The sequence below is a fragment of the Ciconia boyciana genome, chromosome 5 (assembly GCF_034638445.1).
Source record: "Ciconia boyciana chromosome 5, ASM3463844v1, whole genome shotgun sequence".
Taxonomy (NCBI): Eukaryota; Metazoa; Chordata; class Aves; order Ciconiiformes; family Ciconiidae; genus Ciconia; species Ciconia boyciana.
This window is the reverse complement of record NC_132938.1, coordinates 12,032,675-12,060,230: the sequence shown is the minus strand read 5'-3', so window position 1 is coordinate 12,060,230 and position 27,556 is coordinate 12,032,675. Positions and strand designations below refer to the sequence as shown.

General features: G+C 40.7%; 1 protein-coding gene across 1 annotated transcript in view; it reads left to right on the top strand.

Moving 5' to 3' along the window:
* Window positions 1–22,039, top strand: part of CPZ (carboxypeptidase Z) — a 37,529-nt gene extending 15,490 nt beyond the window's left edge. Inside the window, exons 5-11 of the mRNA XM_072861587.1 lie at window positions 1,772–1,968; window positions 2,921–3,082; window positions 10,012–10,170; window positions 14,171–14,306; window positions 15,384–15,523; window positions 18,740–18,839; window positions 21,382–22,039. Of these exons, the coding sequence (XP_072717688.1) occupies window positions 1,772–1,968; window positions 2,921–3,082; window positions 10,012–10,170; window positions 14,171–14,306; window positions 15,384–15,523; window positions 18,740–18,839; window positions 21,382–21,737 (1,250 nt within the window). The 3' untranslated portion in view covers window positions 21,738–22,039. The remainder of the gene's footprint in view (window positions 1–1,771; window positions 1,969–2,920; window positions 3,083–10,011; window positions 10,171–14,170; window positions 14,307–15,383; window positions 15,524–18,739; window positions 18,840–21,381) is intronic.
* The last annotated feature ends 5,517 nt before the right edge of the window (window positions 22,040–27,556 follow it).

The following is a 27,556-nucleotide window of genomic DNA, read 5'->3' as shown; positions in this document are numbered from 1 at the left end:
CTTCCTCAGTCTCCTTTTATTTAGCACTGTACTGTCAAACCCTACACGCTTCCTACGAGTAATGCCTGTGCCTACTCTAAACATAGTCCTTCACATCCTAAAATATGTGCAACTTGTCAGAAGGCCTCAGATACAGAAGGACATTGGCATCAAAAAAGGGCAATGCAGCACAGAAAACAATCCTCCTGAACAGAGGTTCAGGTCAGTGCAATACCTGTCATTGTAACAGGTGAATGATACCAGGAGTTTATGTTATCGTAGTGTCTGAACACCTTTAGGATATGTGTCCTCACAACTTTTCTGCAAAGAGGAACAGTGCTGTTGTCTGTTTTGTAGATTCATCACTGAGACAGCGAGGGACAGATTTTTAAACGTTCTAAATTCTTCAAAATGCAGATCGTTTTCTTGGGGAGTATTAGGCATTATTTTCCAGTTGCGAGCTCCCAGCTCAGATGTAGTACCTGACTAAATCTGGTGGACTACTGTGGCCATTGCTGCATACCAAGAGCCTAAGGTTGCTTCTCATCAGACTAGCTCCAGCATCAAAGCAGCCTCAGCAGTGTAGTAGAACTGAACTACATCTGACTTAATACTTTACTGACATTATCATCTCAGGTCAAGCTACTGTGCCCTCTGTGTGCTATGCTGCAGGGGAGGCAGAGAAGACAGCAAAGGCTGCTGTTAGCTTTGTTTACTCTCAGCCACGCTGCCTTGCATGGCGTAGAGTATTTTGAGGCGCCTTTAAACTTGATCAAGATCCCAGCAGATGTCTTTAACAGAGCAAAGACCTACATTACTATTTCCTGGCCTATCATCCTTCCTCTCTTGTGTAAAGAAAAGCAGTTGCAGGTGTCTTTTTACGTTGATACTCCATTTGCCAGGAAAACACCAAGCCTATGAATCAGGCTTTTAAATTAAAACTGTGATACGGCCTGATAAAAGATGGTAGTTTAACACATTACCTAGCATTTCCTTCTAAATCTGTTGCTTCATGCTTCTCAGGACAGCATAAAAGAGGGTGGAAATAGCTCTAGAGCTGGAGATTTTGCCAGCCTGAGCAAGGTGGCGTAATAGCTCTGTGCCGACCCTCCTCCAGTGTTTAGTGCTCGAGGCTGGCCAAGATGAATGATGAAGATGAAGGGCTAGACAGGAAAGGGTGGCTCCAAAGTGCATCTGTTTTCTACTTTCCATTAGCCTCTAAGGAAGGATGGAAATAGAGAGAAGAACTGCAGGGAATTGCGAAGTTATATGTTTCTAATAGTCTTATTCCAAGGCTATTTAGCCTAAAAGCCACTTTTTATGCACGACCTAATTTATGTTCCAAACACAGGGGTAATATATTACACATCTGCAGGTCATTTCTAGGGTCATCTGTGACAATATAAGGCATTGAAGCCGCCCAAGGTAAGTGAGAGTGCCAGGGGTGTATTTTGTTCCTTCCCAGCCATGGCTTGACATTTTTTTTGTGCGGCATTCTTTGTTCACAATTAATGATGAGTCCAGCAAAAGCTTAGAGCAACGATTGCCTCTTATGGTTTGGGATTCTGAAAGTATGGACTTACTTTGTTTCACACTGTTTAAATTGTCACTGAACTGACTTGTAATGGAGAGAAATTCACCTGGAACTGGTGTGCTATGTACAGGAATGTATGCATTAAATTAGTGTAAATAAAACTTTCTGACTCATCAGTAAGCTATTTGGGTTATCCTGCTTTTGGAAGCCATCCAGGTATAATCAAATTAAAGCATCTCTTTACTTCATATTTCACAGTCAAGCCAGAATTTAAGTACATTGGCAATATGCATGGAAATGAAGTTGTGGGGAAAGAACTGCTAATATACCTCGCACAGTATCTGTGTTCGGAGTATCTTCTCGGGAATCCTCGCATCCAGACCTTGATTAATAACACCAGAATTCATCTCCTACCTTCACTCAACCCTGATGGGTATGAACTGGCTGCAGAAGAGGTAAAAGACTTTTTATAAGGAAATGTTCAGTGCTTCATGTTTCTAAAATTCCCCATGGGAAAGGACAAACTGGGAGGGGAGTGTCACACAGGGGGAGGACTGTTAATAATCAGCAGCCAGAATCCCAGCCTGGTTTGCTGGTAGGTTGCTTTCCAAAGGCAATGTGAACAGAGCTAAGAGAAAATCAGAGCCACGTTTGTCATTTTTGCTCTCTGCATGTGATGACGTGGGAATGACTGTGTTACTTTTTCACACATTTAGTACTCTCTGCTATCAGTTCCAGAACAAAATGCCCACTGACTCACTTTCATGACTGTTAAATTATTTTATAAGGAAATTTAGTTTAATACTGTGGAATAGATATTCTTCCTCTTGTAGAAAAGCAGGTATAATATAATGTGAATATTTTCTGTACTATCATGCTTTCATAATGGATGGCAGTTTTCAGAGATCAGCTGCTGTCTGAAGGAGACCAGTAAAAGCAAAACTTCTATTATATGTTACCTGACATTCTTCTTTTCATCTCACTTTTATCACCAGCACCATTAGCATGAAAATAGGACCTTTCTTTTCCTGCATTGCTCATGTGGTGAGCTCTGTCTGTTGTATGAGTCTGGGGTTATTGCATTCTGCCTGGTCTTGTCTTGGAGCGTCAGCTGTATTTTCTTTTTCTCCTCCTCTAACCCACTCTGCATGCTGCTCTGTGCTGAGTAAGAAGCTGCTGTGTTCCTCTCATGAGTCACATCACTGGTGAGTGAAATGCTTCCTGCATGCTAGTTAGTGCGTTAGTGTTCATGGGGGTAAAAGATGATTAATAAGTGTTGCTTTTTAACAGTATAGACATTTTCCGTTCACTTCTTTTAAAACTTCCCCGTGATTTTAAACAATTTCCACAAAGTGATATTTTGAGACAGGAAGTTATTCTGAAGTTGGCTTCTATGTTACAAATTAGGGAGCTGGTTACAATGGATGGGTCATTGGACGACAGACAGCTCAGAACTTGGACCTGAACAGAAATTTCCCTGATTTGACGTCTGAGGCTTACAGAAGAGCTGGGATTCGTGGAGCCCGCCTTGACCACATCCCCATTCCACAATCCTATTGGTGGGGTAAGGTATGAATTACAGATTTTATAAATCACATATACTACAGAGCAAGTCAGGAATTAAGAAACTGAGATTGCTTGATCTGAAGTTATTCTCTGCTAACCAGATTTTACAAGTAGGACTTGTAAAAGTCCTACTTATAGTAGGAGCCAAGTCTGAGCCTGGACAGGCTCAGAATTGGCATGAAAAATCATGGTGTAGGTCTGGCCAAAGAGGCAAGTGTCACAAATCATTGGGAAACTTTGTGGATAATTTGGATTTTGCTATTTTAGATTAAGAATAATGACTGTTAGGAGGGGGTCACAAGTGCGTAATGGTTCATCATTACTGATTTAAACATGCTACTGTGGTAGCATGTTAAAGACTTTGTGGACTTGGTTCTCGTTGCACTAAGCTCTACACAGGTTTGATGCAATAGTGGTTTCTGCCTTGGAAAGCGTACAAAGGCTTCATGTGAAGTTGTGTGGCATCAGCTTTCCACAAAAAGGATGGTTATAAATGACTGTAACCAGCTGGATCAATGGAAACAGCCTGTCAGGCTGCAGTGGTGCTGGAAGGGAAGGTTGCTGATGCCTCCCGTCCTGGGGAGCAGGATGGAGGCAGCACTGCAGGGCCTCGCACTCATCATCACTAAGCTTCCTTTTTATGCGATGTCCAGGAATGCAAAGCTCAGTCCTACCTGTGTCACTGGCAGCCTGGCAGCCCCCAACACTAGCAACTCGCATGGGAACTTAGTTTGCCTTAAAAGAAGAAACACAGGATGCCAAATTTCTTCTGCTTTTAAACTCGTTTTATTCTAATTCAGTTTTTATTGCTAACACAAAGCCTCAGACAGGTGGGGAACAGGGTTGTTTCAGCAGCTGGTGTATTAGCAGAAGATTTGAGAGACCATACTTCAGTTTTCTACTCTGCTGCAGGTGATCTCATATGAGGCCAGGTCTAAATCCCAAAAGCATCTCTGACGCTGCCCCAGTGTTTTGGTACTCCATTTCACAGTAATGAAATCTGGATAAAAGCTTTTCCCTTTCTCCAGATAATGTGCATATGAAGATGCAAGGCTGTGAAAAGCTCAGTAATGCACATTGTATCAGACCACTGATTTTCGACATAACTAAGCTCAATAAGTTTATTTTATTTTATGCATGTAGTCGTACAGATCCCAGCTCATGTCACTATATTTCTACATGAGTATAAGGTCAGAGGCTTAACAGTTTCCAACTTTTGACTGAATAATGAGAGATAACAGTGAGCTGGTAAATGCAAGTAGAGTGCAGACCCTCAGATGGGAAAGAAGGGCTGAGAGCATGTGGAGCAGAGCCTGAGGTCAAATGAAAACAGCTGAAAAAGAAAGGGATTTTAGGAGAAATCTCTAGAGAGAGTAATTTTAGTTCACCCCTTTTGTGCATAATAGTTTTCATGGCTGTACATCTAAGAACCATATGTAGCTATCAAACTGAAAGTTTTCTTCAACAAATGAACGGTGTATGAACGAATATGAAGAATCTCGGGAGCAGGGTTAGGTCTAGCTTTGCAGATACCTGGCGTGAAACCACATTGTTTGCAGAGGGGACCTGAGCACTGCAGGTGTGAGCTCTCAGCTGGCTGCACTACCGAGCCTTACCTGGTCTCCCAGTGGGTTTGCTTTCCTACGTAGGACTGAGGCTTGGAGCCATCCCTGTTCTCTTTTTAGGAAACCCTCTTCCTCATCCTCTAAAGCTGGGACTTCAGCTGGGGATGCCTTTGTTTCACAGAAATTCTCTGAAGATGGCTCACTTTAGTTCAGTATCTGTCGTCCTGTTCCCATAGGGCAAAACAAGATTATTCAGTTAGTCAGGAACCTGCCAGCTTTTGTAACATAAAGTAATGTTTACTCATAAGAACATGCTAAATCAAAAATATATAATGAAACAACAGTCATGATAAATATACATATGTTTCTAGCTTACTGGGAGTCACTGTGCTATTTCAGACCCCCTTGCAGAGCCCATGTCTCTTGGTCACAGCTTCACGCTGGGTTCCTGATTTGAGAGAAAGTGTTGTCTTGCTGTCAGCCGTGTCAAGGTTGGTCATTCCATGCAATTGCAAGTCTGTTACCTGCCAGGCTTCTTGAGCCACATCAATGTATGTGCTTTCCTGGGGGCGATGCTTACAGGGAGATGTTCCCTGTCTTAGGAACATGAACTCACAGCCACTTACTTCAGTTCTTGCCAAGGCTGTATAGCTCAGCCACCAAGCACTGCCACCAGCCTGTCCACAAAGATATGGCTGATGAGTCAAATTGTGTCTGCAACATCTCACCAGACAGAATCCTTTCTTTGCATGGCCCTTTGCAGAATCAGTAGTGAGGGTGCCAGTCTCCTGGGAGCATTTTCATGGGCTATATTGTCCCCTGAGCTATGTGCAGACAGGCTACAGGAATGCCTGGCACACCTAAAAAAGTCATTGAAAATGCCTTTGGTTTTCCATGGAGGTATCCAGGAAAGCTGCTTTTGCCCTTTTGGACTGGACGTAGTGGCTGCGCAGAAGACTTTGAGGTATGAAGGAAAGGATGGAGACCTCCCTCCAGCCATGTGCTCACTCTCTCTCTGTCTCCAGAGGTGCAGGGTTGAAGGCCCAAACACCACTGAGGAAGGACAAACATGGCTTTGACCCTTCTTTGTAAGAGTGCTCAGTGCAAGCTGTGAGCTTGTCTCACACTGTGCAGCCCAGAGTCCCCATAACTCTCTGGATTTTCTGGCTCTAACCTCCCCACTCCCTCTTCCAAGTCCTCTCTCTGCCCTGGTTCTTCTGATGGTCTTTGGGATGGTCAGTGGTAGGCAGCCACTTGCAGAAGTTATTTTTACAACCATATATTTAGCTTTCTTAGACACTGTGTAACATCATACCAGTTTATAGAGGGCTGGATGGAGACAGCCTAACATTTCTCCCACAGTTACCCCTACTGCTGCAGCCATCTCTGCCCCAGCTGCAGTGTGCTGGTCACCCCGGGGTGTCTGTCACCACAGCCAAGGGACCAGGAAGCCTTGGCACACAACCACCTCCTGTCTGAGCTCTGCCTCAGTGGGTGAAGACCCAGGGTTATAAATACATCCCTTCTCCTGAAAACCTTTTCTTGTTTTTGAAGAAGAAATTGAAATAAGGTGATGGTCCAAAGATTCCAAGCCTCAGGGAACCTCTAGATGTTCTCCTGACCCCAAAGTGGGTCCTGACCGAAACAACACCCAAAGCATCTCTAAATCTATGTGCTTTGCAGAACAAATGAGGGAACCAATTTGCCTGTGACCTAGATGGCACCACAAAATCTCCTTGACGACTGCAGTTTCACGTGGTTCAGAAACCTGGCAGTAAGCGGTCTCACAGCCTCGAGTCCCTCTCCTCTGCCGGTGGTATCACAGGAAGCCAAATCACCTCTCCCATAATGAGCTTCAATTTTGTCAGGCAGATGAACCCGTGGCTCTTACAGTAGTTGGCTTTGTGCATGCAAAAGCATTAGATTGGATGTTTCAACACCAGCCTCTCAGCTTTCATTTACTTAATAGTGTTTATTACCTGCCTTATTAAAGTAATTATCTGAGTATTGCAGAGCATTGTATAAAGATCAGAAAATGGAAATCAAGCTCCCAGCCAAACCCATAAACTCAGGAAAGCTCCTGCCTCCCCATAACCCTTGCTGTAGAGTGCGTTTTGTTCCCCGCTATTATGAATTATTGTAATAAGTGGTCTGAGGGCTCAGACTGAGAGCCTTCAGGCTTCATCTGAAATGAAGTCAGTTAAATTGGCTTGATTCAAACAGAATTTGGAAGTCTGTGCCAGTGGAGGCTGGCATAGTCATTAGGAAAATGAGTCTGGTTGCTTCTAAAAGGGAGAAAAGAAATTTTTGAAAGCCATTGAGACAGTGACTAATTGCAGTATAATTGACAGAAATGAGATTCAGGTTTAAAAACGGTAGTGGCCATTCCCTGGACTTATGCAGAAATAATTTAGCTGTTTTCTAACTGTGCCCCAAATTGTTCTTGTGAGATAGATACTTTAAAAATGAATCTCCTCTGACTAAAAAGCAAGAGCCCTGGTGAAAAAAAAAAATCAAAACCCACAAAACCCACATGAAAGGAAAAGTCTATGAATAGTCAAAGGCCAGAGTGATACAGATAGCATCTGATATCATGTGGTGGAGCTGAACCAGGATGTGCACATTTCAAAGCCTTAATCACTGTACATGATGTCACTGAAATGCTATTAGGATAAAAATAGTGACATTGAAACTCCTGATTTTCCACAACATTTGCTTCAATAAGACGTTGGCCCTGTGACACAGCGGTGTCTTGTGGGTTGTGCAGGTACCTAGTGAGCAAGTTAGCTAATCAGGGGGAGGGACTGAATTTAGGAGCTCTCTGCGTAAAACTGTGCATTTCACCCTTGCCCACTGAATTGCAGAAGCAACTTTAAAATCTTCTTATGGAGGCTTGAGACTCCTGTTTGAAAGCAGGGCTGATTCTGGTGTCAGCCGTGCCCTCTCTGGCTGGGCAGCGGGAGCTGGGGCAGCTGCAGGCAGGGCAGGGAGCTGCTGAGAGTTTGGGGCAGCACCCTCCTGGGCAGTGCTGGTGCTGCGGGGCTTGGAGGATGCAGGTTTGTTGCCAGCTCCTCAGCCTCCCTGTGAACCCCCAGGCAGGGGCCCGTGGGGCAGGCAGTGCCGCTCGCAGCCCCTTACAAGCCACCTGAGGTCTTCTGCTCTTCAGAAGAGATGGGTTCAAAAGATGAACAAAGTGATTTCAGGGTTCAGCTGAGAGTGGCTGGTTCAGTCCCAGATTCCCCTGGGATAAAGGTGATTATCAGACCATCCCAGGGCACTGTACAAAGACCAGAAAAGCAAATACTTTGCTGCAGGTAGCGTTCTTTGGACACTGCCAGGTTCCTTGTCATGAAGCCTGGTGGGCTCTTTTCTTCTCTCACCTCTATGTTGTGTAAGTGGGTGTGTGAGACTGCAAAAAGTGCAGAGCATTTGTCCTTTCCTTTCAGAGTGCCCTTTATCTGCCTTTTAAAAAATGTTTTTCAGGTCATGTCCTTCCTGGAAACTCTGTCTAATCTTCCCAATTATACAAAAAACCTTGGTTAGGTTTCTGGTGTGCAAAGTGCATTCTGTGTGTTCCTGAGTTGGTCAGACTTTACATGTTACATTTCATCTTCTATTTAAGCGGCCTCTTTATAATAATGAGGTTGAAAGGGTTGCAACACAGAGATTCATAGGCTACCACTAGGTTGACAGATAAACTGGACCTGGCCTGTTTCTCCTGAGGACAAGTGGAACAATCTGACTTGTGTCCATATGCTAACCACACACTACTGATGTAAAGATTCACCTTACAACACTGGGAACCCTCAGGTTCCTATTTCTTCCTAAGTACAAGGTACAGCCTTTTCAAATAGCACGGCTGCAGTGGCTAGAGGCACTAGTTCAGCTCGACGACTACAGAATGGCTTTTTAAGGAAACCTGAAATCTAGGAGAACTCCGTTAATAACTATGGCATCTGAAGGGAGGTAGCCTCCTGCCTAGGTCAGGACTGGGCAGGGTGATGTCTTCTTAAATCATTCCAGGTAAAACTGTATTTAGACATGGCTTTTTCCTGAGGCCCTTGGCTTTCTACCTCATTGCTGGGAGCTGTAATACATCCATGGCGCACCTTTGCTTCACACTGTTTTTCTCTGCTCCGCATCTAAGTTTGTGCTACCCACTGCATCCCCAAAGCTGTGATTTACCAACAGCAGAATAGGGACTAATCCGAAGAAAACAGGAATTACTACTATTGCAGCCCTAATGTATAGGTCTTTAGGTTTTTTGTTTGTTTGTTTTGTGTTTTTTCCTGCACATTGCTGACTTGATTCACTGTTACTAGTTATTAGCACTTTGGGATCCTGGCTGGATGATTTTCTAACGGCTGATGGAATCAAAGCAAAGGGTGATATGCAATGTTAGCAGCCCTATGTAGATGCTGGACTAAGTCCATCATAACAGAGCTTGTTCATTTTTTTTAAAATCTGCACAGCTGCACTTGTGCAAAGCAGATTCGGATTAGCAGCCTCTGCCCTCACCCAGTTTTCTCCTGGTAACTTCATAAGCTTCAAGGAAAGGAGCCTCACCTCCTCCAAGGGTACTGGCGTGTGTCTGGGCTTGCAGGGACTGGCCACCAGATGACACTGTTACCCCTAAGAATTAACTAACACTGGAGCAGGTCCGTGAAATTACTCCCCAGAAAAAGGAGATGAAGGAGCCTCCTGCATGTCGGGGTGGGGGATAGGTGCCTGAGCATCTTTGGGAGCCCGGTGCCCACTCCCTTGGCAGCTGTTACTGACCATGGACTATCAGAAAAACAAATTTTGTAACTTATCTGCAGAATTTCACTGCAGGTAAACTGCAGTCATTGCTGTGCTTTATATGCATTAGTTTTCATGTATTTGCAGATGAACCTGGACCAAAGGATAGCAAATGAGACAATCTATTTCCAACAAGTGCTGAGAATTACAAACTGATCCCTGTATTCCAGTTTATCCATCCAAAGTCAACCTGGCTGATGCAGAAATGAAATTAGATAAGGAGTTTGGTTTGCAAGTAGTGGTACAACACCACGATATTTCGAGTCTAAAATGCTGCCATCATCACTTTGAACTGCTGAAAATGTCACTGTAATAAAAAGTTATTCTTCTGTCAAAGTTTCTCTTTCTTTTCTTTTTCAATTTTTCCACAGTGAACACCGTGTCTCATCTGTTCCCTGGAGCAAACTGAAACTCTTCCCCCTTAACCTTTGGGATGGAAGAGCCCAAGAACCTCATGGTTCTCCTGCCTGACACATGCCCTTCTCTGCTGGGCTTCATCCTGCCCAGGACCAAATCCCTTTGGAGCTGCATGACTACTCACTTTTTTTTTTTTCTCCTGGATTTCAGGTGGCCCCTGAGACAAAAGCAGTCATGAAGTGGTTGAGATCTATCCCGTTTGTGCTCTCTGCCAGCCTCCATGGGGGTGAGCTGGTTGTGACCTATCCTTACGACTATTCAAGGCATCCTATGGAAGAAAAAATGTTCTCCCCTACACCTGATGAGAAGGTAATGTTGATTTTTGCAGGGTGAGCATATCAGTATGGTTTCCATGTGTGGAACTATGGAAACTTTTTATTTTAACAAGTAATAAACTTTGATTTATTTAGATTGTATACATGCGTGTATATGTACGCAAGTATGTATTAAATACGTAATAAATTACATGTTTTTATATATAATGCATGTATATATACATATATAATATGATTTATACACTTATTTGATGTGCATTAAAATATAGGATCATTTACACACTATCAGCTTGGTCTGTAAAGATTTACCCATGTTTTGTGAGGCCAAACATGATTTGACAAGGCACAGATTAGGAAAACCCAGGCTTTTACTATTTAAAGGTTGAAGGCTATGACATTTTTACCACTGATTTCCAGAAGAAAAGGAACAAGCCTGACCAGCACTGTTATTTTCTGTTGAAATCTGTAGGAAAAAAAGGCTGGCTGCCATATGGTGGCAGCCTTGTAACATTTATTCCAGGTCAGATGAGCGGGAATGTTTTTTCCCTCTCTGTCCCTGGAAAGTTCCCCATTTGGGACTCACTGTAAATCTTCTGTGAAATTTTTTGCCATCTTTCCTATTTCCCTTTGGTTTCCTCAATCTAGTATTCATTGCCAACATGCCCACTAGGAGCACAGCTAGCTTTTCAGCCTTCTAGCGTATGTTAAAAATGTCCCTGGTCTCTTAAGAAAAAGTGGTTCATTATATAATGAACAGCAGCTGAAAATAGTCAGAAGTTTATCTTTGACTTAAAGCATCCCTTATCTTTGAGCATATGTCTGGGCTGACTTCTTCTAAAATGACAGTTCTCACCAGCACTTCTTAAATATTTAAATATTTATGACTATTAAACATTTTCTATATCAATCCATTTTTTCTGAGCTGTACAGTACCTACTGACTATGCGTGTGTGATGATGATTTAGCACTAAAATAGACCAGGCACTGCACAGTAAAAAGCCCATGTAAGAAATGTCTGGTGGGTGGTAATGAAAGCTACAGAAGCTCTTGGTGAGGACTAGGGGAAATCACAAACCTGTGCACTTATATCCCATCACTTGGGCTAGGAGTATCCTGATTTATGTGTAGATGGTGGAGGAATATGGCCATGTGTGCCTTATCAAGCAGTTCACCTGTGGGATAGAAGGACAGCAGTCCCTCCACATCATCTCCAGTCAGGGACAGCACGTGAGTTTTTAGTGAAACGATGCAGTCACACGTACAAAGTGCTCCAACACAATGCAGTGCACAGCTGGGTAAGACCTAATGGCATCCCTGGTTTGCAACAGTGTAAGACACAGGTGGCTGCTGCATAGGCAATGGCTGCAAAGCCTGGGAAGATAGCTACAAACTTGGAAGGTTGAAACATACAGGGGAGGGCTGGGGATGTCCTCAATTAAAACCAATTTTTCAGATGAGTCAGCATAGGAACCTTAACAACGCTACCAATATCACTTTAAATTTTGCCCAGAAACTTATAAAACTTGTACCTGTGAAGTGACCTGCATTTAAGTAATGTCATCTGCAGCTGCTGCTGCCAGGGAACCTGCATCCTGAAATATAGTAGCTTGTATTAGCTGCCATACATTAGCCATAACCCTTGTTCTGACTGCTGACCTGTCGAATTTGCCATGCAAGGGGAAACAAGGCAAATTTCCACCCTTGGTTGCAGCCCAGGGTGAAATGCTGCAGTGCAGATAATGGCCAGAAATTAAAAAGTCAAATTCTGCAAGGTACATTCAAACCAGGTTGCCCTGTTTGAAAATGCATCTGAGTGCTGACACCTCCCTGTGTCCCTCATGGTATATGTGCGGTAGCATGAGGATCCGCTTGGCAACTGCTCCAAGACACTGCAGATTTCAAGCCTCTTTAGCCTGCATCACAGTATGGCCTGGTACCTGCTGAGACCAAGCAGTCTCAAAGCTGGACCATGTCCTTACAGTCACATTCTTGCATCTCATTCAGCTCACCTAATCCAGAACTTTCCCATTTTTTGGCTTTTGTGGGGATGGATGTTTTTAGCAGGCTCTTGTTGCTTTGTGTTACGCAAGAAGCTGCATTGATGCCAGTGTTCATGGGAGCAGAAAGGTGCACATGAAGTCAAGTTCACTCCCTTTGGTGAATGGAAACACTCCCTGCCCTCCCCCTGAAAAACCCGACCTGTGACGGACAGTGGGTAAAAGTGCTGGCCAGGGTAACAGCACTGGCCCCGTTTTACCAGATGAAGCATCACGCTTCCAAATTCACAAGGATTCCTCTGTGTTTTTTCCCTTTGTGTTCCACTGTATTACACCTAAATGTCTAAGTTTTTCTGAGGTCCATGACTAGTCATATATTAGCTGCTAAGTCATAATAAATGTATTGCTATCTGAGCACATTTTAACCTTTTTTTAAAAAAAGTTTAACTTTTTTCAAGTTCACTTGATTTTGGATTTCTCACTTTGTCTTCTCGCTACCACCCATCTTCGTTCACTTGCACTAGTGGCCAGGCAAAAGCCTTATGCCTCTTGGTGTGAAACAAGAGAAGAAAGACTTGGTCACTGAAGATAAAACATCTGCAGATGTCTTTGGGAAAGGTGAGGAACTCCTAAGTCGCATAGGCATCTTCTAAACTTTTAGCAAATATGTTCCACAGAAGGTTCAGAACTGGGACCCAAATTCCTGTAGAAATTAAAGGTATCGGGCCTGGTCCCAAACTATTGGCAGTAAAAGTTCTTCTTAACATATTTAATTAACATCCATTTCTTTCCAGCAGAACTTTGAAGGAGGCTTTATTGTCTGGGCTGAGCAATACTTAGACACATAGAAACTCGAGATGAAAAAGTGGTTTATATTAAGTCAGGATTTTTAGTGTGTGTTCATCAGAAGTATTTTGGTAAATCACCTTTACACTTACATAACACTCTCTTTCCACCTTTTCTTGGTCACCTACCTGATCCCATAATTGGCTCAGCTTTGTGGTTATTAGAAACATTCGTAAATATTAGATCAAAGTTGTGTGCTTGGTCATTTTGGTCTTTATCCTTGATGACAACATCAAGGATAGTTTTAGGATCACTTCTAAAAATAGGATTTTAGCCACCCAACTTCTTGCACACGTTATCTTAAGCAATATGCAATGAAACTTGTGATGCTGAGTAGTAGGATCTAGTAGCATCTGATAATTGCTGTCATTTCAATGTTGAAATCTGAAATTAGAGCTTTTTTAGGTGAGGTTCAAATAAACAAAAAAGAGAGGGGGGATTTCTGTACAAAGTTGGAGTAAACATTGGAGAAAAACGGTAGGAACCTGATTCAAAGAAATGGTTTCTGCAGATCACTGCTCTTTCTTCTGTCTTCACTACATGTACCTGTCACTTTTTCTTTCTGGGTGGTGACTCTTCTGCTCTTCATCAGTATCAACACTCTTAGGAAATCAGTGGTGACATCCTCCATCACCACATCCTATCCTTTGCTTTTTAGGAATGGTTTCTGCCCTACAAAGAAGCAACTGTCATTGAGATCAAACTGGCAGGTTGTCCTGTGTGAGGGATAAGTGCAAAGCAAATTGACACTGTCTTTTAAACAGCAGCGGCCAATGCAAAGACCTGGTTGGGCTGAGGCTGGTGTAGGTATTTTTGAAAGGGTAAAAATAGCAAGAGCTAAAACATAATGGGGAGAGATAATTTCAGCTTTAAAACCTGGGACTTGAAACACAACCAAACAAGTCCTCTACTCCTGCCCCAGATGATAGCTTGAAGCCAAGCATCACAAAATACACTGGTATTTAGTGTTATCTCTGGCTAAATACATCGGATTGCAGAGAAGGACCTTGGAGAAGAAGACAAGTGAAAACTTCCTGGCAGAATATCCTTGCACGGAGGTTCACACCCTCCATTGGCCTTGAGGATGCAAGATGGCTCATTGTCTGGGCTCACAACAGCAATAGTTACTAGCAGCAATGACAGTGTTTACAGTCTGTAAAAGCAAATGTATTTCAAACCCTCTTGTTACAGATGTTTAAAATACTGGCTAAAGCCTACGCAGATGCACATCCAGTCATCTCGGACCGATCCGAACTTCGTTGTGGTGGAAATTTTGTAAAACGCGGAGGTATTATAAATGGTGCTGAGTGGTACAGCTTCACTGGAGGTAAAACCACTTTACCATCATATCAAGTGAGGTAAAACCTCTATATGACCTTTATGAGACACAAGGGTTTGAAAAAAATAATTTTATTCATTTCAGTTTGCTTTAGGTCAGACCCCTGCAAAAAGTAACTTATAAGGGATTTAAGTAGTAAAACATATGTTGGTAACATTTATATTCTGATACCATGGGATGTATTCAGCCCTGATATGACTTGAGAAAAGTTAACAAGTTATGCAAGGGTCAAATTTTTTATTGCATATAATACCATTCTAGTTTTAAAATCTGAAATGTAGAAATAAATGCTTAATGCTATGCTCTCATTCCTTAGCAGCATGAATTTGAATCCATCCTGCAGACTCTGCAAGTGCAGTTTAAATAAACTCTTTTTCAGGAAAAAATACAACAGAGACAAACATCCCATTCATTTGTGCTTAGGTTGCTAATTTGATTTCCTCAATAATAGTATTTAGTTTTCTTCAGGATTCCTGAAATACTGGCATGGATGAAATATCAGTGTTCATAAAATTTTCAGCAGTGCTTCACTTGTGTTTTCAAATAGGACTCAGCTGGATCCCCAAATAATGATGTTGAAACTAGGCATTTAGAGAGCTTTGGGGCATGAGTGAGAATTAGGTTTAAATATCTTCGGCTTACATTCTTCTGAAAATTATATCCAATGTCTTTTGTACAGAAACAGTTTTGAACATACTAATGGCAAAAGGTTATATCTTTGCTGGTGACCCTTGGCAATCATCTCTGATACAGCCGATTATCCAATTACCATGATTAACCAATCCTTATCTCTCTATCGCTACTTCTTGGTCAGGTGAATAATAATTTTAAATGATGCTTTTTTTGCCTGAAAGAAGTGTCATTGTCATTAGTTGATTTGTAGTTGAAACAAGTTGTGGAATACTGAATTTGCTGAATACTTTTTATGTATTGGCCATGCACACTCTTTACAATATGTATATCCACACCCACAAGGATTACATTCAGCTGACTGCAACAGCAAAGCTCCAGTTAAGGGTTAAATGGCTTGTTCATGATCTCTCCTTTTTCTTTATAAACCTGTAGGTATGGCAGATTTTAATTACCTTCACACAAATTGCTTTGAAGTTACCGTGGAAGTAGGATGCGAAAAGTTTCCTTTGGAGGAAGAACTGTTTACAATCTGGCATGAAAACAGAGATGCCCTTCTGAATTACATGGAAATGGTACAGCTCTGCTTTTACAGACCTTTGTACTTACAGATTTCTTCTTCATTCTTTGTCAATATTCGCTTCTTTACTGTTTCCCCAGTTAGTTATCAACGAGATAGCACTGACTCAATCATCACACTCCACTCAGGACCGCAGTGCCTCAGTTTGTCTAGCAGGTCACACAGATAATATTTTGCCTGTCTTGCAGGAATGATGGAGACTGAGGACTGTAAAGGTCTTGAAAACAGTGAAAAAGGGAATTGTCTGTAAATACTTTGTGCAACATTATAAATCAACTGTCCAAAATTTAATGCTAGAGAAAACCCACATATTCAGAAAAATATGAATCAACCTTTCTCTTGAAAAATAAACCAACAAGATCTACTTTCCAGAGAGCTTCTTGGAACTTTTTCCTTTCCATATTCTATGTTTGTGGCCCAAACCCTACTGCACAGCAGCAGGAGATTTAGATTCAGCTGAAATGGAGACATTCTAGGTATCTTGTTAGAAATGCTGTTTCCACACTTTTCAGCTTGATTTCTTGATGAAAGTAGTTAAAAAAGATCTGAAGCCTGATCTTCTAAAAGCACAACTGTATGTCTGTGAGCATTGAAACATGCCATTTAAAAGTCATTTTTAATAATAAGTTTAAGCTCAGCAAAAACAAGTACCTCACTGACAATAAGTAAGTGAACACAGAAACAGAAGTTGCTCATCTTTCTCTCAGCCATTAGTAGATTAGCTTTCTGGCATGCCTTATTTTGATAGAGTACGCAGTAATTTAAAATTGTTAGGAGTGTTTTTATGGCCTTTCTAAGCAACCTTTTGCTATTGTGGTAAGTATTATCATTCAATAAAGTCTACAGTACAGACCACCAAACTCATTTCATTTTACAGCTGTCTGATGAAAATGAGTTTTAGTGAATCCAAATGGAGCTGGGTTAAATCCATATATATTGCAGTTGAAGTCTTCAAGATGTAAAGATTTTTATAGTGTGAGATACTGTAGAAGTCTATGCCGGAAAAGCTTTTTGAGTAAATGCAGGACAGTAAGCAAAACAACTTTGTAGATAAGGATGACTGAATTACTCCCGATAAGGATTAAGTCTGCCATAACCAATTCAAACTTTTCTTATTCTGATATATACCAGGCTGTTTGGCGTGTATACAAATCTACTTGGCTTAACACGCAGAAGTAGAATTCATTTTCATAAATGCCGATCTCTTCTCCCCATCAGAAGTGGTATCAAAACACTCTCCCAAACTTATGTGGCACAGACTTGAGGCAAAATCAAAAATAGTATATTTACTAAAGCAAAACAAATCAACATTGTTAAAGAAATTTCAATTTTGTCATTTTTATCCCATCATGTTGTAATTGCAAAATTATTATTGAAGTTGGATGAGGTCATACTACTTTGAGTATGTCTACACTGTAAATTAAATTTAGGTCTGAGATGACTCTTCTGACCAGATTTACCCACTATCCATATGATAGATCCTCAAGTCCATGCTGAAAAGCAAATTGCAGTGCTTCATCATAATAGTTCTTAAGGGACAGTTTTCAAGTTGTTATACTGAGTTGTTCCTAAACCCTCCAGTGAATAGCTCCACTCAGTACAGAATGGCTGTTTAACAAGACCGGTGACAACACAGCGTCACCTTAAATAAAAACCTGCTGTCACCAGACTAGACTAGATTTTTTTCTTCCAGCTTTGTCTTAAGAATTACTGTAAAGTTGGATATTTTAATGTTTATTTTTAAACATCTCTATATTCCAACAGAAAAGCAAATATATTTTTTCCATTGTTTTGATGCTTTGTTCTTTTTTCTATTCTTCTTTTGTGACAAAGGATAAGAGGGAAATGGGAAGAAGAGAAAGAAGGGTGGGTGGAAGTGAAGTAAACAACAGCTCAAGTTGATCATAGCAGTTCAGGGGAAAAACTGAAATGGAATTACTTTTCATTTAAAAAGGTCATATAGGGTTTCCAATAGAAAATGTTTTCATTTCAGAAGGTTGCAAAAAAAGAACCTTAAGAGGTTTAATGTTTAAATACTTGGATTTTTTCCTCTTCTGTTTTGTTTTGTTTTGTTTTATTGAACTTCAAATATAGCGAGCTGTTTGTGCACCTCCTTGCATGACAGAATTCACACCACTCTTTAGTTTGTCACCAAGCACGTTTCTCATCAGCTCAAGCAGCTGGGTTCTGTGCTTGTAGAGAAGGGAAAAAGTATATTATACACACTGCTATCATGACATTCTGACATACAGTGAAGTGTAGGCAGCAGAGCAATGATGAGTCCCAAGTAGCTAAAGAATTCCTTCATGTATTCCTATTCATTGATATGAAATAAAAATATTAACAAATTAATGATTTTATAAATATTATATATTTATTAATGTGCATTAGTGTATTTGAGAATTATTAACAAACATGGTGTTAAAGATTGTACATTAAATAATACTAATATAAAAGTATCCATCTTATTTTATTCTTACGCTTCTCCTCTACTTTAAATTAGTAACTGTCTGTCACAGAACAGTTGTTCAGTTTTGATTCTTTATCTCTAAGCAGTTTGGGATCCTTTTAGATGCAGTGAAAGAAAATGAAAACTATATATTTCAACTAATACTAAAGACCTGGTTTCCTTATACAACCCGCATTAATTGATTCTACTGCCAGGATAGCAGTGTATTGTTTGATAAGTGGTACTGTCTGAAAGCTAATAATTCTGCTTGATTCTGATTTATTTCACACATCTTTTAGTGCTGCACTTTGAATTGATTAAAGGGCCATTGCTTCATGCAGAATTAACTTCACTCATAGGATCAGTGATGCCTTCTCATTGTGTATAGAGCATCAGATTGTTTTTTAAAGCCTTAACTTGTCATTTCTTTGTGGTTCTGGGTCTAGGGCAGACATTCAGAAACAGTTTTTAAATACTGCGGTCAGATCATGAGGTGCCAGTGGTCTGTGCAGAGAAGGGATGCTCAATGCAGAGCCACACATCTAGCCCAAGAAAGCTCTTGTTCAGTTATCCCTTCCCCTCAGCCCCCTTGGAGCTCCCAAAGCAGAGGATGTGACATAATGGGGCATTAGTGCCCAAGAGCCTCTATAATGGGTTGAACCTCCTGAAAGTTGTTTCCTCTCTAAAGGGCTTTCCTTGTAGAAGATGAGGAGGTGGCACTGTAATAAATGACTCCCATCTAACTTTGCTTTGCTTTGCCAGGTTCATCGGGGGATAAAAGGAATTGTATCTGATAAGTTTGGCAACCCAATAAGAAATGCTCGTATTTCAGTCAGGGGCATCCAGCATGATGTCACCACAGGTAACATTTTCAGTTTGAGTGTTTTCCTGGGGCAGGGTGAAAGCACTGAGAGCTTAAACTGCAAAAGTCTTGTCGTATTTGATAAAAATGGCACCTTAACAGAGAATTGAAGGCTCAGCTATGGGTTTGTTTCTAGAATAACAGGAGAAGGCACGTCAAACTGGCTGTTGAGTCTCTGGGATGTTGTGTCTCTGGGATGACACAGTCCTTGCTGTTAAAACTTCCACCTGGAACTGTCTGCTGTCCATCAAAGCCAATGTGTCTTCAATGACATTCACAAATCCACCCTTATGTGTCATGTTTGGGGGAGTATGGCAATATACCTGCTCAGGGGCTGTAACTCAGCATGTGGAGGCGTGGAGCCCTGATAGAATAAGTTAGTTGAAATATTGTGAGCATGAGTTGTAGACATTAGAGTGGGGTCCACACTGACTTTAACAACAGGAATAACTGCAGTGATTGAAGGGCAGTGTTGCGTTAAGAGTTACTGTCGCAACACTGACAGTAACTTGAGGAGTGGCGGGGGGGGGGAGGAACCCTCCCGTTGAGTCACGAGGTTCAGACAGGACCCCCTTGCTTTCTAAACTCCTTCTCAGAGAGGAGTCTAGGTGTGGCTAGGTCCAGTCTTAGTCTCAGACTTGGTCAACGGTTTATTTTCTAAGGACTGTGTGTATAGCCACTTACTAGTTCAGGGCTTTCGCTAAGGCGACAGCATTAATTTTTACACCCCCCAGTCTGGTCGTGTTGAAGGAACTATCACGGCCAGAGCAGTGAAGAGTGCAGTTTATTAGAGCAACAGACACACAGATTCTTTGGATTACCGGTGATAAATTCACTGTCTGCAAAGCACATGCAAATACCAAGAATATGAGTGTGAATAACACGGCCGGACACAAACATGTATACAACACGGCCGGACACAACGCATATATCAAGAATATGAGTAACACGGCCGGACACAAACGCGTTAAAGATAATAAAGTGACTCTATATATACATAGAGATTTCTAAGTTTTCCGTGGAGGCACTTGATATAACCAGGTGTTCGACTCTTACCCAAAGGCGTCCCGATGTGGGGGAAGAGAGGCTCAGCCCGTCGACTGATCCCAAACGTCAGAGTGGTACACGATGGTGTCTTCCCTAACATTCTCTTTCTCTTAAACCATTTTATACTATCTTTCACCTTTCGGGTGGAGCTTGAGTGACTCGAGTCAGGCAGGCAACATTTTTTGTTCATGTAGAAAAGCGTAAATATATGTGATTTTTGAACAATAGTTATATCAAATGCAAAAACCTAGAACATGGAATTATGTTCACTTTATACCTGTTACCAGCTGGTAAACATGTATTGAGGCATATGCAACTGTTAATTTTCACAGTCATAAAGTTCTGAGCTTTTAGGCTCTCATTGAAATCAATGCTCTCATTTTATTATTGATTTCAGTGAGAACAGGGTAGGCCATAGGAGTTCAAAATAGAAGACATGAATGGTAACATTTTGCTCTAATGATAGTTGTTGAATCAATTTGGAAAGCCAGAATGGTTTATAATGTAGTGGATGCTTTCCAGCTTTCAAAAAACTAACATTAGAGGGGATACAATACTGGAGATGATGCAGATTCTTGAGGCTGGTGGGAGACTCTGGCATGAATTAAGGTTTTTTCCAAACTTCTTCCCAGACAATGACTTTCCATTGGCAGTGGACCTTTAAAGAATTAAGAATTAAATAAAAAATGTGTTTATATTGAAGGAAAAAGGAGTATTTGTTCTTGAGTTAGGTGGGGTTAAGAATGTCATATGATTAAAATGTCTTTTAATTTCAGTGTTAAAAAAGACTGAGGACTTCCATGAGAAAATAGCGTTAATGCAGTATTAACTGAGTTGAGAAACTTACCATTCAAAATAAAGGAAATATAAAATGAAGAATAAATATTCTGTTTTAAAACTCCCTACTTTTTCCTGCAGGATCTAACCTTCAGCTGGAGGAAATTTACACCCATTTTACACTAATGGCAATTTATACCAGCTGCAGCTCTGACTCCATAATCTTACGTGCTATAATGTCTGCACAGTAATTGAATGTAATATAATAAAAGCAGGGATTTCTTAGCTCCTTAGACATGCTATATATACATATAGATATATATTGCAGCCTGGATTCTGCTTTCAATTTCTTAAGTTTCACATAGTTTTAAGTTCATTTGATTTCTTTGGAGTTATTCCTTCTACCCCTGGGAAAGCAGCATGAAGGAAAGCTTCCCTTCCCTGTAATACAGGCACAGCAGTTACTGACATTTTGTATGTGAATTTTACTCCATTAGCTCCCAAAGGCCAGGTTTTCACAGGTGGAGTCTCCATTTGTCATTCAAGAGTTTGCATCTGAACTTTTTTCAAAATCGGAATCAAAATCTGAGATCCTTTCAAAACCTGCCCCCTAAATGCTTGTGCTATCTGTGCTTGCACGTGTATGTGAGTATGTAACTATAAAGGATGCAAAACTAAAAACTAAGCTCAGTTTTGTTGTGCCTTTACCTTTCCCAAGCTGCTGATGGAGACTACTGGCGACTCCTGCCTCCGGGGACATACATAATCAGTGCCCAAGCAGCGGGATACAGCCGGGTGATGAAGAGGGTCACTCTTCCTGCCAAGATGAAACGGGCTGGGCGAGTTGACTTTGTGTTGCGACCTGTAGAGGCTTGGCCCAACAAGCTCCTCCGCCGGTCAATGGAAGACATGTATGACCCATACGACCCACTGGAACTTTTTGACCCTCACGCCCAACACGGGCAGCCCGAGGCTCGAAGTGGGTCACCGCCGGGCAGGGAGAAGCCCTGGTGGTGGTCTTACTTCAGCTCTCTAGACCTGCACAAACCTCTGTGGCTACTCAAGCAGCACTGAATGGCGTCACGGTGCTCTGCTCACCTGGCTCTGCTGCCCTTCCACCCGACTCCACATGCCCTCACTGCTCTTGGCGGTATTTAAATCTGTTTCATTTGAAAATACAATGTTAATTCAAGCACGCTTACTTCTTTTGTTTTCTCTTCACACACAACTGAGTATGTTCAAGTGGTTTTGTATATTAAAAACAATGGTGCACCCCCATTCAAAGGCCAGATTTTATGCAGTTTTTTTTTTTCTTGGTAATGCTCTGTACTTCTACCCATGTAGTTAATCATCACATTCATTATTTATTACGTTCTAAGTACCTGCAGGAAGATATTCCTGATCCTTTAATGCATTTTTGTACATGTCTTAACACATTAATGACTATATACTAAAAACAACTTTCAGAAACATTCAGAAAACTCTTATTTCCTCTTTTTACATTATTTTAGCATATTAAGTTCAGTTCATTAGCTCTTCTAATACAGCTCACAATGTTTTTTTTTAAATCCATTATGTGATATTGACATTGATTTTGGACAGAAAAAGAAAATCATTAAGTATTAGGAATTTGGAAATAAATCTGCATCTGAATAAGTAACATGTTCAGCAGGATGGGCTGCTCATAGGCAGGTCAGTATCAACAATAACATATTTTCCCAAGAAAAGTTTCAGAAGTTATCCTTTGAAGCCATATGTATTAAAAGTGTTAAATCTTTACGGCCTTCCTCCTTTGAAATCACTTGCACCATGAGTAGGCCCATCAAATCAAGAAAAATGCTTGGAAAGTAAATTCTGTTCCAAGGAGTGTGAATATCCAATATTTATGATGTTTAAATGTTAATATAAATTGCACAGCTTTTAATCTGTTAAGAAAATAGATTGTTAATCTATTTCAGCAAAATACTGAAAAATACTTTTACTGCTGGAAATACACACATCCTATGACGTAGAAAAATATATGAGACAATTCGTGAGGAATTTAGGTTAAAATGCGACATAGTACACTAAGGTTGTTAACATCATGCACTGTTTTGAGTCTACATACTTGTTAATGAAACTTGTAGACACCAAAGAAATCATGAACGTCTTTTTCAAGATAGTTGGGTAAAGCTAGGTGAATAGCGGTCTTGCAAGATGCTGTCCTCTTTCAGACATCAGATGTCATGGTTTTTTAGGGTGATTCAAAATAATATCCTTAATTTTGATGAAACACATAGGCCCACACTTCCTTTTGGCTTGAACTGGTTAATGAACTCCATATACTCACAGTATTTCCACTTCTAAATGCCACAGTGGGTGAATAGGGTGATTGTTTGGAGCTGATGTACTTACTACAGGAGCTGCTGGATTAGCTATCTGGATTGCCCTTTGATTTCTAAAAACTTTTTTGCTCATCTGAGGTAAAGAAGCCCACATTGCATGAATCCTCTAGTCCATGTGCACATATCTCATACTATAATTGCCTAAGAAGACCCGAGAGATGAATGATCTTAATTCTGCAACCAGATGCTGCACATGCCTAAGTACCTTATTCCCAGTTGTAATCTGATTGAAGTTAGGAGTCTGTTATTCATGTGCTTGAATGTCTGCAGGTCTGGAGACTATGTAAAAATGAAAGAAACCAATTTCATAGCATTAACAGAACATAATTATATGGGAGTGAATGTACTGCATGCACATGGATAAGTGTTCCTTGCCCAGGTTCAATCAGTTAAAGAAACCCTGAATCCTAAATATGCCAAAGATAAGTGAGCAAGAGATACACGTCCAGACTTTATTTCTGGTAATAGGTATTACTACCGTTTTCTGTGGTCATTTTTTCAAAGCCACCATCCTGTGAGAACAGTGGTAAAGCTAACAAAATCAGAACAGTATGTCAAATTGCTGGCTATTAGCTGTTCTTTTTCTGCACATAATGTCTTGCACACGTAGAAAGATGCTTCCTATAAGTATTTACTAGATTCTCATAGGCTATTTAGAATGTTTTCAAGTAATCATAGTAAACCCAAGCCAGCTGAAATGCAAAACAGAATGACTGTGCAGAAAATCCGCTTCTTTCCTGAGTCCCGAGTTGAAATAGCAGATGGCAGTCAAGACTGGGGAAAGATGATTTTCTAGAAAGATTGTAAAGATGTTTTATGTTTGAGAGAGTTTGAAATACTAATATTCTATACTACTATACCACTAATGTTAAATTGGTATGATAGAGCAAGAGTAGCCTCCCTGTGTCTCTCTACCTGCTCCACAAAAAGAGGTGTCCAGCAGAGAGAAAGTTAAGATCAGACTTCTGCTAGTTCACACGCAACAGCCTGTATAGATTGCATGTACTAAAGTGCATTGAAGCAACTATGAGGCTCTTGGGAAAAGGTATGTCTCAGTCTTCTGGAACGACTTCATTTTCTCATAAGATAAAATCTTCAGTTTTCAGTTCCTTGGAGGTGGAAAAGACTGCCAGAATTCCCTGGGTGGCTATCAGAAATCCATTCAAGTTTAGATTAGATTTAGTAAATCTTTATCAGTGCTTTGAGGTTAAAAAGAAAGAAAGAAATAAATAAAAGAAAGAAAGAAACAAACAAACAAAGGAAGAATTGGTCAAACCCAGCCAAATAACAATGCAACCAAAGTAACCAAAATTAGTATCACCTTTCCATTTGTACTTGAGATTAATATAGATTCAGTTCTACATTTACCTGGGAGAGAAAGTATTGGATTGAATTTTTATCCTGGACTGGATTACATAAATCTTCTTCAATATTTATTTCAATCAAGAAATGTGTGTTTAATATCAGATAGTTTTGTAAAAAACAAATACCAAAACCAAAACCAAAAAACAAACAACAAAAACAACCCACTGCACAACTATAATATGGTTAAAGGGATTGTGAGTGGTGGTGAAATTTAAGCAGCTGTAGGCAGCTCTGTAATTAATGCATGAAAATGAACAGAGTGATCAGCTCTCTTATGCACCTTTCTGGAAGATGCTCATGTGCAGGGTTTAATGGGGTATAAAGTTATGAGCATATTAAATACTTTCTGAATAGAAAGAGGGATTGAAATGCTTCAGTGAAATATGCCCTCCTACAGCTGAAGTACAAGTAACATAGGAGAGAAGTGAAAACCAACCAAAGTACCCTGTCAGTCTCCATCATGCTTAAACCATGCCTTACAGACTGGGCTTGGCCTTTTTCCAGTGCTACTTTGGAGCGTGACAGGTTCAGCAGCCAGACGGTGCTGTCAGGAATTATAGCGTGTGTTCATGAGACTCCCTCTCCTTTTAAGTCAGTCTACATAATTTTTTTCAATTACCTTCCAACCACATATTGAACAGTATTGATGTATGTTTTTGTAACATCCTCCTTAATAATTAATTTCCTAGTCTCCACGTACATTTCAGAGGGGATCTTCTCTACCATGGAGCCAAACTTTTTCTGCACAAAGCAATCACATTAATAAACATTCTGACCTGCCAACTGTCCAGACCTCATCTCTCTGCCAGCAATGAATCTTCCCAACGAGTCAAGGCATGCAAATCTAACTAAGAACATTACAGGCTTAAAGACCAAAGAGAAAAGTCTGCTTATGTCATATGTGCAATTTCTTTTACATTCATATTGGAGAAAAAAATTCAAGAACACATACAAAAAGTATCAGGAGATAAATTACAAGTTGTGTGCATGCATTATACCAAAGAAGCTTTGGATTTGTTTGTTCCATTCATAAAAACTTTTTAGATAAAAAATAACAATAATAAACAAAGGCAGAAAAGTTTGCAACTGTTGACATCTTTGTCTTCTGTAACAAAACGATGTTCCAGTCTTGGGCCACCCACGTATATTTTCCTAAAGATAGAAGAGAAAGGTGTCTTAATCCAATTGCCTGAAAACAAAACTTTAAGTGTCAAAATCACTGACTAACAGAAGCTCTTCCTGCTATCATTTTTCACAGTGTTTATACAGTTCTTCTCCTTTTCATGCCTCAGTTTAGCAGCTAAAGGGAAGCACTCCAAAACAACATTGCAGTCTGTTCTGAAGTCCTGCGAACCAGCTGTCGAGCAGAGCTTGCCAAGCTGATGCCATTTCTTTGTGTCCATCACTCTAGTATTGCACTGCAATTCAAGACCAAGCCAGAGATGTCTTTAACTGTTACAAAAGCAGCCGTCAAAGTGAGACAAGACTGTATGTCTCTGCGGTGATGCCTACAGACAGACTGGAAGATCTCTGCGATGTGTGGGTAGCCCCCCCGCAGCAGCGAAGCACTGAAGATTCAGCCTTCAGGAGACGAGGAACAACAGGGAATGGAGCCGTTCAGGTGGCTCAAATGGAAATATGAGCCGAAGCTGATACACCTTTTTACAAAGCTCCTGTCAGAGGTACTCCTATGCTGTCCTCCTTCGCTGTCTAAGATCTGTCTTTTGAAGCTACCACAATGTAAAAGAAGTGGATGGGGAGGTTGTAGTATACATCCCCTGCTGTCTTTGTCTGCACAGCATGTTAGAGGAGAGATCCTGTTTGACATTTGTCTTTCCTGACATTGTGTAGTCTCAAGTCATGCTGCCAAAGGGTTTCATGTCGGCCTTCTTAATGGGGCAGCCGGACATCAGCAAGGAGGTGTGCTGCTTCCAGCCACCCATCATGCATGGGGGGACACCAGAAGAAGGGCTTCTCTGTACGGGCTTTTTGGTGGCCACATCATTTCTGGGTCCAGGTCTGCTTAAATGAGTGCGTGATGAATGGAGGATTTCCCCCCAGTTTGGCAGCTCCTCCTGGCTCCCAGGGGCCACCAGTGTCACACTGGTACAGCAGCACTAGTGTCAGTGTGGCCATGGTGGTGTAAGGGAAGAGGCTGAGCACCTCTGCAGCACACCGACAGTAAGCATCTCATTGTAATACTGGGACTGACCCAGATTGCCTTTATGAGCAGAGCTTGGAAGCATAACACCACTTTCCCATCCCATTCAGAGATGTTAATAGCACATAAGGCCAGCTGGCAAGGTGTGGTCATATCACTGAACAGGCAAATAAATAATTTTATAAATACAGCAATTTTTGGCAGGTGCTTGCTATTGCAGTGCCTGTATGGAACTGGATTATGGAAAGGGATGTAACATTTTAAAAATATTTTTATAAATTTACATATATATCTTTGAAATACACCTATAATTTCAGTATATAGGTCCTAACTTCAAAAGGAGGCAAGAACAAACAAACAAACAAAATCATCAGTATACATCTGTAACTAATCTTTGTTATCAGGGATTATTTTAAATGATGGTAGAAGAGACTTAGAAGTTAAATATTTCTTTAAGGTGTTATATCACCTTCTAACAATAGAGTTAAAAGAATAATGATAGCGGATGCTGATATTGTTTTTAATTTCCTTCTTTCAAAATGATATTTAAATATTTTTGTGCACTCAGTAATGTAATGCACATGCATGCCTTTCAGTTCTGTCTTTCTGCCACAAGATATATATTCTTTATTTTCATGCAGTTAGTACTGGCATTGCTCTATGTTGGATCTGATTAAGCATTTTTTGGGGGGGGGGTGTTTAAAAAATAATAATTCAATGAAATTTACATGAAAAAGGCAGTGGAAAATTCCTTTCTGATGAAGTCAGGACATTTAGCTTTTCATAATTCACACAGAAGCACAATTCTGAAATATCAGTTTACTGCAGGATGAAAACCATTTTACAGCTTGCACCCACTTATGTTTTGAGGAAGATATTTCTAATTTCTATTCCTTCCCTTTTAGGAACTGTGATTCAGTGAAAAACAGGCTTGTTCTTCTTTTCTACCTCATTAGTAATTGTTATTTTGAATGATTGGATAA